Consider the following 12996-nt stretch of genomic DNA (forward strand, 5'->3'; position numbering starts at 1 on the left):
ACTGGATATTTCATGGAGAAGATGATCCTTTTCATGCCAACCGGTCATATGATTTAGAGGATGATGGAGATGAGGTTGGCGAGTACATTGATGACGTTGATAAGATGTTAGATGGGTGGGATCCTTCGTGGATAGAACAGAAGGTTTAAATGCTGGTGGCAGCGACGATGATCATGCTGAACCTAGCAACGTCCGGTCATCAAGTCACAATACATTTGAACAGTACGTTGAGGATGCACGACGTCCGCTCTATCCTGAGTGTACTAACTACTCAAAGCTATCATTTATGGTGAAGTTGCTGCACATCAAGACTATCGGTGGTTGGAACGTGAAGTCATTTAACATGGTGCTTAAGCTATTGAAATCTGCCTTCCCGATTGCTCTCTTGCCTGAAGACTATAATGATGCATGCCAGCTAGAGCGTGGGTTGGGATTTAGTTACACCAAAATCCATGTATGCCCCAATGACTGTATCTTGTTTTGGAAAGAAGATGAAGAGAAAGATGAGTGCCCTAAATGCAAAGCATCTAGGTGGGTGTCAATGACAAGTAAACAGCGGGTACCGCAGAAAGTGATGCGTTATTTTCCATTGAAGCCTAGGCTGCAACGACTTTATATGTCGAAGAAGACAGTAGAAGCGATGCGATGGCATAAAGAGGGGCGTATTGATGATTCCAGCTCTATGAGGCATCCAGTTGATTCCAAAGTGTGGAAAGATTTTGACAGGAAACATGATTGGTTTGCCAAAGATGCTCGTAATGTACGTCTTGGACTTGCGAGTGACGGATTCAACCTGTTCAATAACATGAGCAAGCCCTATAGTATATGGCCTGTCATACTTCTGCCGTACAACTTACCACCTTGGTCTTGCATGAAAGACCCATACTTTCTATTGACATGTTTGATACCTGGTCCTAAATCACCAGGAAATGATATCGATGTCTTCTTGCGTCCTTTAATTGATGAATTGAAAGAATTATGGGAGGTTGGTATTGAGACATATGATGCATTCAGTTCCGATGTTTTCCGATTACATGCATCTTTACTCTGGACTATAAATGATTTTCCTGCATATGCGAATCTTTCTGGGTGGAGCACCAAGGGGAAGTTGGCCTGTTCTGTGTGCAATGTAGATACTGAATCTATGTGGTTAGCCTATGGGCGTAAACATTGTTATATGGGCCACCGTCAATGGTTGGCGCTGGACCACCCTTGGAGAAAGAATAAACGTGCTTTCAATGGTGCGAACGAAGATCGGCTACAACCATCATTCCCTACGCCCCAATCTATACTTGAGCAATTATGCATGGTCTCCGACGTCCAGTTTGGGAAAACTTCACCGAAGCGGAAACGGGCACCACAAGAATTGAACTGGACAAAGAAAAGCATCTTCTTCGATCTCTCATACTGGCAAGACGTGGAATTGAGGCATAACCTAGACGTAATGCATATTGAGAAAAACATCTGTGATAGCGTGTTGGGCACCTTGCTGAGTATTGATGGAAAGAGTAAGGACACTGCAAATGCGTGAAGGGATTTGGAACATCTCGGACTGAGGAAGGAATTACACTTACGTCCGGGTGGTGATCGTTGCAGAATGAGTCTTGCATGTTACACACTAAACCATAATGAGAGAATATCCTTTTGTGAGTGGGTGTCAAAGGTTACTTTTCCAGATGGCTTCGCCTCTAATATTGCTCGGTGTGTGAATATTGGTGAAGGCAAAATTTCTGGAATGAAAAGTCATGACTGCCATATTTTTCTCCAACGTTTGCTTCCCGTCGCTATTGGTGGTTATCTGCGGCCCGACATTCGGCTAGCTTTGACCGAGTTAAGTACATTTTTCAGGGAATTGTGTGCTCGAACATTGACTTATGAATCATTGCATCGGCGAAAGGCAGATATTTCTATCATCCTATGTAAACTTGAGATGATATTTCCACCTGCATTTTTTGATATAATGGTGCACCTCGCAATTCATTTGCCGGACGAGGCATTACTTGCTGGACCAGTGCAATACAGGTGGATGTATCCTTTTGAGAGGTACCTGGGGAAGTTCAAGCGGTATGTCCGGAACAAAGCCCGCCCTGAGGGTTCAATTGCTGAAGCATATGTTCATGTTGAGTGTCTGACGTTTTGCTCAATGTATCTCAACGACATTGAGACCAGATATCAACGGGTTGATAGAAACTCAGACATTCAAGAACAACGTATTGAAGAATTTTTCTCTGTATTCTCACAAAGGGTACGTCCGCTTGGGGCGGCAAACATTCACATGCTAGCCGAGAAATTATTCTCAAGAGCCCACTGGTATGTTCTCAATAACTGTGGCGAGATCGAGCAATACCTCGAGTAAGTGGTATCAAATTTTGGTTTAAGCCCAAAATACTACTCGGATACTGATTACACTGTGTAGTGATACGACTCTATTTTGCAGTGACCATTATAACATGATTACAAGGGAAGGAGCAACCAACATTGCTCGCAGGCACCAAGCTCAATTTCCTGGGTGGTTCAAGAAACACGTACATATTTCTCTTGATTCATACAACCTTCGCGATATGTACCCCGGTTATGGAGGTCTGTGCCAATTGAATCCATAAGATAAAAGATGGTCAACAAATTCTATCTTAACTGTTGTATAATATTAGTAAAAATGGGACGAGGCCACATTTTTGAACCAAAATGTTGTTTAATTGTCAATTGGATTTTACACACTAATGTGATTGGTTTTGTCTTTTCATTGGAATATAGATTCGAGAGAAGCGTGTGATGGATCCAGATAGTGTCAAAGATGAAATATATGCACTTGCATGTGGTCCCGACAAGTGGGTTGCGTCGTACGCTGGCTGCATAATGAATGGAATTAGGTTTCAGACAAAGGATCGTGAGAGGCACCGACGAACTCAAAATAGCGGTTTGGTTGTCCGTGGTGAACATCAATCTGCTCCCGTTGACTTTTATGGGATTTTGAAGGATATTATAGAATTAAGATATATGGGTTGGCGTAAGGTCTATTTGTTTCAATGTGATTGGTGGGATGTTGGTGATAAGCGAAGAGGGATTCGCATTGGCGACCATCTAACAAGCCTGAACACTTCTAGAACATGGTATAAAGATGAGCCTTTTGCTCTAGCCTGCCAAGCCCAGCAGGTGTTTTACTTAAAAGATATTAGTGTGGTGGGTAGTTGGTATGTGGTCCATAAGATAACGAGTAGGAATGTATACAACATTCCTTTAGTTGCGTCAGTTGACGATGCGGATGATGGTCCAGAGTCTGGTGACGATGACACTTTCCATGAAGATGATACCATTGCTGATGATGTGCCGCATGCCCAATGTAGTGATCCAGACTTGATGAATCCATTGAACAGGGTAGACGAAGAACCATTATTGATTGACCCTTCGACCATATTAGAACATCAACAATCTGCTTTACCTGACCACGAGGATGATGGCGGTGCTGATGATCTGGGAATTGACGATGCTAATGGTAATAGTAGTGCAAGCGATGAAGACAGTATTGAATTCGCCGATGACGCAACCCCGGATTCAGAAGATGGTATGTGCTAAATTAAGCTGTTTTTATTGGGTTATCTCATTGTCTTCATGCTCTCCTTATGTATTTATTATTATGCTTAACTTTTTTTATGTTGTTTAACAATAAACTTGGTCAAGGTATCAAAAGGCGAAAAGATCCAGACATAAGGTCTAGGATAAAACAGCTTCATCATAATGTAGCACCTGTTTATTGGTGTTTATAAACAGCCTTTAGGTATCATTTAACAAACCTGTACCCACAACCCCAACCCATGTTCCTGTCTTCACATGACAGGAACATCTTGAGTGCATGCAGAAATGAATGATTTTTATAGCCCGCTAGTGATAATATTAAAGCTTATGCTGCCAATTTACATTATGGTTGAATGTGGTAAACATCCTTTTGCAGAATGATGGGGGCTGAGGCGGGTCAGCCACAACCAACTACTTTGATATGCTATTCATATGCTGCCATATGAATAGCATTGAGCAAAGTTTCAGCACAAAGGTTCTCTCCTTTTCGCTTATATTACAAGTCTTATATATAAATTTTCTGATGCTTCTGATGTTTCTACACCTATGGGTTGAAGACCATAATTTGGTATAATGACTTACTCTCTATGCTATCCAGAAAGAGAGCTGAATGATGCAAAGAACAGCCAGCTTTCACATAAGACAATGGATAATGGGAGCTGCAAAAACACTTTCCTTTTCCCCTATGGTGAGCAGTTGTTATGTGAACGTATAAAGGTGCTCTTCTACATATACATAGAGTTAAGTGGTATTTCAGAGCAACGAACTTGCTCATGTTTTGATAAACTCTTTTCAATGATTAGCCAAAATCTAGTGTGATTGCTATAGTTATAAAGTGACATGAGAATATGAAGCTTATGGGTATGAGAAGATTATGTCAGACACTATGTTGTTGTTCATTTGGTAAGCTATGTATATTCACTATTGCTTGCTACCTTCCAAGTTGTGTAATGTGAATCTAATAAGTTGAAGATGGAATGACAGGTATCAAGGAAGTCAACAAATAACAAAAATCCCTTTTACCACAATCAGTTTGCTTGATGAAGGACTTACTCCCTGGCATGCGCCCAATGATTATAACATACACTGAAAAGAGGTATACATGAAGTTTGGCGAACATCCATATCAATCCTCCTAAAAGTGATGGTGTAATGCACTGCCATTAGGTATTTATTATCAATCCAATAGACTCAATCCGAGTAAATGGGATTGATGAAATGGTAGACCAATTAATAGGCTAAATTGAGAATAGCATAATCCTGCACCTGTGCAGCAGAAGTGATTTCACTAAACACCTATGAGATACATGAATCCTACAAAGTAGCAATACATATGTGATAATATACTCGGCTTTTGTAAGACACTGCAAATGCTTACCCATCACTTATTCACCTCAGTAAATAATAGAGAAGCAATAGCTGGTCATATATCAAACTTCCAATATATTGATTGACAATAACTTCATTGCAAATATCGGAACACGTTCAAGAAATCACATATTTGTTGTCTCAATGCATATCGAGGGGGGGATATAGATGGACTAAAAACTGGAAAAAAGAAGCAAAATATGGTTGTTTCCACTGTGTGTCATAGATATATGTATGGTGCAGCTGTGCTATAATTCCGAACCTATTAATCTGCCAATACAGGGTTGCAAAGATGACCATTGCTCATAAAGAGGGTCTTGCCTTATAGATTTATAAATATGCAGATTATAAATCCAACACCTGTCCTAAAAGTTGACACATCTAGCAAATTAAAGCATTAGACACCTATATTGAGCAATAATCTGACACTTGTATGTAACCTGGCACTGCCATGTATATGGGCAACTTTAATAATCTGCCACTTCTAATTCAGCTGACACCTGTGTTGCATGATAAAAGAGAATATGCCACTTGTATATAGGAATTGACAGGGGGAATTATATATTTAAAATAATCTCCTTGTATAGGAAAACCTATGCAGAGGGATAGCTTAAGAAAGCTCATGGCCTTGTTTAGATCATTAAATGCTGACCAAGATAGTATTCATCAAATCTTTTTATACAACCAGCGAGGGAAAAGCGATGTAGATTATGTTAGATATGGCAAATGCAGATAGGGGTTGATGCATAATAAAAATATAGTAATCCTAAAAAATCTCATCGGCGGGAAGGGACTGAAAAGAGGTGGGGTTGACAAGCAATGTTGTCAACTCAAAAGCAGTACTAAACACCTGTTTACGCCTGCCAACTTTCTAGGAGCCCGTACCCAATTGCTTCAAAAGGATATATTGCAACTAATATTGTCTCATTGCTCACAGAACCCAGAGAAGGCATACCCAGGTGTTTTGTGAGAGAGGAGACCAACCGAGGTGAAAGCAGGCAGTCATTTTGAAGTGGAGCTTTTCTACAAAATCACATGTCCGAGCCTTTTCCACTACACTTGTGATAATCCAAGCAGCGAGAGGTCCATAAGAATCTTCTAATTCATACTTTTTTTTTGGCAGTTTGGGCTAAGGAATAGGTCAGCTTCCTCTCCTTTTCCTCTAAATTTTTCTCACCTCTTCTCAACTCGTAATGCACATGTTCTGGGGTTAAACATCTGACTGTCATTTTTTTCTCTGCAACTTTAAATGCTTAAAAGCATTGCATGTAAGAAATTCAAATAAGTCGACACAAGGGTTAGTTGAAGGTATAATATTGTCCAACAGTTCCCATGACCTACCACATTGTAAGGTCTATTACAGAGAAAACACTATTTTTTGCCCATGTTGCCAGCCTTAGACTAGGTCAGTATGTCACGGACCTTTTCCATTGCAGTTTGTAGTGAGGGGGTAAACCTCGATGAAAAAGTCATGGCTCTCTCTATGTTTTTCATAACAAAGCCTACATAGAGTAAGTAATGCATGCAAAGTAAGCTACGTGTATTCTGGCTGGGTGAAGACATTTATAGAGAACTAAGAAAGCTTACTTTTTTTGGTTTCCTGTTGCAAAGACATAGTCACTCATGGACAGAATAAGATTTTTTTTTTTGTTTACAGTTGAAAGTATGTCACGGAATACAGCTCTCACTCTCATTTATTCTCTGAGTTATCCTTTTTAGATTTGAAGGTGAGTAATGATCATGCTTCTTTTACTGAGTTGTTAGTAATAGGTGGGAAACCAACTTGAGTAAAGTTGGAATGCTATCTTCAGTTAGTAAACCTGTAGGGCCATATTGTGAACATTCTATCTATAAAGATAGAATGCAAATATATATTTTTCCTGCTCCCTTATCTAAACTGGGAAGACAATTAGTTTTGTTTCCTTTTGCAGTTTGTATAATGACATGGTAATACTGCTCTAACTCATTTCTAACTGGACAGTTTGTAGTGTGTGACTGTAAGGAACATAAGATTTGTAAATAAAGCTTATACATGTGTTAGACGACACACCAAATCAAGACAAATGCTAATTGTCTTCAGAAATGGTCAGTATCTGAAGGAATGATAAAAGATGCTGATTTTTCCTGCTGCCATATATATGTAGAATGGAAGTCTGGAATGCATAGTCCTGTTGTAGCAATACCTGGGGGGGGGGGTACTGTTGTTATGGGGGATATATGTGTTCTGATTTTTCATTGCAAATAACTTTTCAACGTAAGTAATGCATGACACTTACAAGCAAGCAGCAAAGAACAATACTTCTTTATAAATGATATTAATTCCCCTGTTGCCATATCTAGAGTAGAATACAGCTCTTTGTTTTTTTAATGAATAGGAGTGAGGGGCAGTAGCAGTAGCATCTAATGTTCGCTGACCGAGTTTTTTTGTGTTACATTTGAATGTAACTAATACAAATGGTCTGAGCCTAGGGTTCATTAGTCAAATTCAATATTGTCAACTCATTGACAATGTGCTGCATTAGTTCCAAAATGTCAATTTCTTCCTCATGCTGCAAGTTATTTCAATGAAAAATAACTTGCTTAACTTGTGTGTGCATGTATCGTCCAGGATTGACATTTAAAAAAATTCTCCAATGGTGAGATGGGTAAGAGGAAGGCTCCCTGGACGATATGGACGCGGGGGCCACTGTCCACGGCTACGTCATGGGCCACCACTGCTGCGTGATACAGAACAACATGAAGTAGTAAACGAATCCACTCAACGTCCAAATGTGGGTGTAGAGGAGGCCAGGAATGATGCAACTCCTGTTGTAATTGCAGAAAACAATGCACGTAAGTTCTGTAACTAATTATAATCATTTTTCATTTTTAAGATTATAGTGTTTTACTAAACTTGTAAACACTGTGGTTATAACTCAACCATTATTGTATGATGTTGGTGGATAGAACCAGCTGATGCACCTTCCCGAAAACGTGCGCGAGGCCCAGCAAAAGACACTTTGTTTGAGAGAGTCCGAAAATTTGGTCCGATACCCCTGATTATTAAGGATGGACAAAGAGGTCCATCGTGCGAAAATTACAACATATTTTCTGGACGGGTGACCACGATCGTGAGACTTCATGCCAACATGATCCATGCAAGCTGGAAAGCTGTGCCAAAAGAGGAGAAAGAAGAGCTCTTCGACCGTGTTAAGGTAAGTAAGGGGTGCAAGAGTGCTGTGTTTGCACCCCTCATAAGGGTTTTTTTTTAAGTGAAGCTCAACTTCTATACGTAATTGTGTGCGAACTTTAATCGAATAAAAGAGTTTAGGAGGTTAGTTCCATGATTTGACTGTTTGACCTCATCGTAGGCTGATTTTAAATTGGATTGGACAAAAAGTTCGCATCGTGAGTGTGTGACAAACGCAGTTGCGCGGAAATATAATGGATTTCACTATTTACTGCGGAAGCAATATATAAGGTATGGGTCGAAAGAAGCGGCACTTTCTGGCAGGACATCGTGGGTGGAGAAGCCGGTATGGAACCATTTATGTGCAATGTGGGCAAGCGAGGATTTCGAGGTATATACTCATCTCTATAATAATACAAATGCTTGAATGATTTAAGAAAATGGAAAGCTGCCTTATATATTCTCAGCCAGACACAGAAATCCATACTTTAGCGGTTTGGGTGCTACTGCAGAATGTGGTAAATGTTAAAAACTGAAATGATGTAAGGCACATGGTATCAAGGTAGCATTCAACGATGACCATAAAACAGATAGAATGGTTGTTTACTTGCTTAACTTTTGGCATGGTACAAAACATTTCCTGGGTCACCAGATGTATTATCAATTTCTATGTCTTGGGTGCTACTGCAGTTATGTAAATGTTAAAAAGTGATAAGCTGTAAGTCACATTTGTCAAAGTAGCATTCTGTTTAGGTTAAACTTGAAAGAATGGTTGTTTAGCTGAATGCCGATTTCGCATGGTAAAAAACATGTGTCATACCAGATGTATGGGTGGTAGACATGGAAATCTGATTTTCCACTACACTCGGGTCCTACTGCAGTTAGTTATTTCATACAAAGTGTTTTGCTGTAAGTCACATTTGTCAAAGTAGCATTCTGGTTGGGTTTAAAAAGATAGAATTCAGGTTGATTTGATAAGCGATGGCATGTGGTACAAATTGTTACTTGTGTCAGACGGGAAGTATGGGTATGTGTATGCCTACCACTTGTGTAAAAATGAGAAGTGGGAGAAATTATGCAATAAGGAATTTAACCAGAGTTTCTGTTAAGTACACTAATAATTGTGTGGAATTAATTGCAGAATTGGCATGTAGAACATCTACTAAAATTAGGAGGCAATGGCACTATTGAAAATATTGATGTGCAGTCCTGTGTGCATGGTGTTTATAGAGTCCATAAAGTGTTATGTCCATTACACCCATCCTTAATTAAAGTTGCAGGTTAAAGTGTTAAAAATAAATAGCTACTCCTCGAGCTTTATTTATAAAACTGTAACAGTAAATATCAAAGCAATGTTTTCCTAGCTTACTTTTAAACTGAATAAGGGTTTAAAAGTATAGCTCATTAAAGATTGCTTCTCAATGCACCGGCTAGAAAATGTCAAAGAGAAACCAGAGAAATAGGCAGAAACAAAATGTGAACCATACAGGAGGGAGAAAGCCATTCGTACGAATATTGGAGGAAATGGTTAGTGGCACTGGAATTTCTGATTCTATTTATGCTGATGATATTTCCACTTGAATCCTAACACATTAACTTAATTCATGATGCCATGGTCCAGAATGAAGAAGACCCGAACTTGATTATGTTTTACAAAGAAGTGCATTGGTCAAGAAAGAAGGGCTGCTTTGTAAGTGGCCAAGCAGAACAGAACTACGTAAGCAAATTGAAAGTTCCTTTTCGCTTTTCATGTCGGGTCTATAAATTCATGTATAAATGCTTGCATTAATGGTGTTTTATCTGTTTTGGATGTAGAAACTAATGCTTGAGAGATTGGATGAGACTGAGGTGGATACAGAAAACAACAATGAGAAATGCAATGCAGCTTTCAAGGAGGTGTTAGGATATAAACCAGGCTATGCAACAGGACTTGGACACTCGGTTATACCTGAAGCTTCGATAGCAATGCGAAAAAATAGGGACTATGTTAGGATTGTTGAAGAGAATGAAAGGAACAAGAATGAAGCAAATTTGTACAAGAGCTAGTTAGAAGTACTAAGAGATGAGCTGCATAGTTTCAAGAATCAATTTAAAGACTACGAGAAATCGATGAACAATCGTGTAGCTGACCTGGAATGCAATCGAAGAGAGTCTCCTCAGGAGACAGGCATGGATGCCTAGGCATCCTGGGTATTCTGCTGTTTTTTTGGTTGCCCAGCTAATGATTTTTGGGAAGTCCCTGTTTTGGTACAAGTAAGGTTAAGATGAAGGAGTAAATGTATTTTGGTACTTTTTGTTGTGCATGCATCTGGATGTGGGGTCTGTCTCTAGTTTCTTTTTAAGTATTAAACTGTTAGACTATCATATCCTTTCAAGCTGGAATACTTGCTGCCATGAAGTCTCCAACAAAACCTTGAGTAAGGTATGCAATTTCCACACCATTCTTACAGTTAATAATGATGAGTGAGTCAATGTAGCACTTGTTTGATTTTGTTCCCCCATCCATTTAACCTCTGTGAGGAATGGTCAAGTATATAGAATTTGGATAGTGAAATGAGCCTACCATTAGTTGGTTTAGATCAAATTGAATTCCTGGACTTCCAAGCCCAGGAATTGGTGGCTAAGCGTGGGGTCACTTTAATGGTTGTTTAGAGTAGTTAGTAAGTGCGTTATTCTGAGTTGTTTGGTCATTTATTCTTCCCTGCTATTTAAGAAGGGACTGATTCAGAAAAGATTATATTTCCATGATGCTATTATCAAAATATATGTGCTGATGTATTTTGTATTCCTGGGCGTATTGCTAACTATGTTTAGATTAACATAGTTATAGTTTAATACATGGAGACTAATACATGCAAATGGTGGTAATAGTACTGGAGATGAATTGCATGATGCCATAGGGTACATTGTAAGTGTCCAATAAATAGGGTTCTGGGGTTAATTAAATGGGAGTGCTATATAAGAAGTTTTATATGCTGGCAGAAATGGTATAAGCTGACTCTATGTAGTAATCTATGTGCAGGGAGAGATACCAGACTGGCAGCAAGAGGAGCTTTGAAGGCATTGATTCTAACTGGACACAATGAGGCCAACCTTGCCATCTTTGTGGACTTATGGAGGTCTGTGATTTTTTGAGTGAAGATGGACACAGAACTTTCATATGACAAAGGAGGAGCGTAGAGGCATTAACTAGTATCTATTTCATATGTTAAGTTTATGTTTTGGGATATAGAAATGGGACTCATAGAACTTTCATATTGGCTGGGCATGTCAGATTGAACAGGATGTACATTTTGGCATCATCATGTAATTAGCAAGTGTAGGAGTTATGATTAAGTGAAATGTGTTGATCTGATCATTAGCAGTTTGTGGTTTAACTTGCCTCGATATTAACTAACTGAACTGGGTAGTTGTTTGGATGGAAATTGTATGTGAAAGGGAGAACTAAGTGATAATATTGTAGATGATGATCATCTGTCACTTTAATTGGTTGGGAGTTTTGCCATGGGAATCAGTTCTTTCTGTCCACTTGATTTGAATTGTATATTATGGACAGGTACAGCTTTAAATTAAGGAGGAAAGCATTGTGTATATCTATAAAACCAAAATGCATGCATGTTGACAGTTGTGGTTTTATAGTACTGCTGGGCGAACAATCTCCTGGCAGTAACCTAAATATATGCAGTTTGATCTATCATCAGTTGCAACATGCATGGGATTAACGATGATCAATTTTATATACCAGGAAGGATTAATTTATGCATCAAATTGTGGTTTAGGGATCATTGTTGTGAATGTAATTTTATAAATTACAGATATATGGAATTTAGGTATATTGTAGTGGAAAAACGGTAAGGTATATATAGGAAAGTACGTACGAGAAAAAGATGCTAATTAAACTTGCACATGCGCGGGGTATGCATGAATCTTGATATGCATTTATCAAAGATTGTTGGGTTTTGACAAAAATGAGCATTTCTGGCAATAATGCATCATCAGGACACTTCAATCTCAGCCAAAAAAATATAGGGATATATATTCGGAATATATATAGCTGAAAATACCTTTGCATAGACTGTGCTATAGCAACGATTATAATGGCCATTAATATCTTATTTTGGCTTTGGTCAATTGCCGAAAAAGCAAGATCTAGAGAATATAGGTGTGAGCCAAAGTTGCTGCGCAAAGGTATTTTTCAGAATACATAGTCGCCAATACATCCCTATTACCATGATTTCTAGTTCTACCAAAAGGTCAGTTGTGTCAGTCTGAAGTTCTTGAAGGGCATCGGAAAAACTATTATTGTGACCCTTAGCAGTTGCCAAAGCTGTATTTTCGTGTCGACATGAGTTTCCAATATTATATGTTTCCTACAATATATATGTGTAGTAAGTAATCAGTAGCCAAATTATAATTTGAGGATTTTGCATATTAGCGGCAAGGTTACATTCTAAGAATTGAGTTTCCTGTTCGAGATTAAGAGGGTATGTATGATGTATTTCTGACAATATAAATTACCTATGTCAACGGCATATAATTGCCAAGATAAGTAGATACTTGCGTCAAACATGAATATTGCCAAAAGTAGTAGCTAAATTGGCAATTTATTATCCGCAAACCTGTGGCCATACTTTTATGTGGCTTTATAGTCATTTGTTGCAAAAGTTTCAATAATTGCCGCCAAAAGTTTTTGCCGAAATTGTAGGTATTTGTTGTAGTGATTCATGATCATCGACAAACAGCACTAGGAGTTGAATATATATGATTTTTTTTTTTCCTTTTACAATGGAAATGATAATAGCACTAGTACTAGCTGTGTGGCAAGATACCCATGAGAGAGAGAGAGAGAGAGAGAGAGAGAGAGAGAGAGAGAGAGAGAGAGAGAGA

The 12996-nt window shown here is 38.8% G+C and overlaps 1 protein-coding gene across 1 annotated transcript; it reads left to right on the forward strand.

Moving 5' to 3' along the window:
- The first annotated feature begins 286 nt into the window (after positions 1-286).
- On the forward strand, positions 287-1531 carry LOC122310098. The gene has a single exon (XM_043123984.1). The coding sequence runs from the start codon at positions 287-289 to the stop codon at positions 1529-1531; it is 1245 nt and encodes a 414-aa protein (XP_042979918.1).
- Positions 1532-12996: the final 11465 nt, after the last annotated feature.

Source organism: Carya illinoinensis, chromosome 5, assembly GCF_018687715.1.
Source record: "Carya illinoinensis cultivar Pawnee chromosome 5, C.illinoinensisPawnee_v1, whole genome shotgun sequence".
NCBI classification, from domain to species: Eukaryota; Viridiplantae; Streptophyta; class Magnoliopsida; order Fagales; family Juglandaceae; genus Carya; species Carya illinoinensis.

Bases quoted from the DNA above. Each gene is read 5' to 3' on its own strand.
- LOC122310098 (XM_043123984.1), top strand. From the start codon at position 287: ATGGTGAAGTTGCTGCACATCAAGACTATCGGTGGTTGGAACGTGAAG.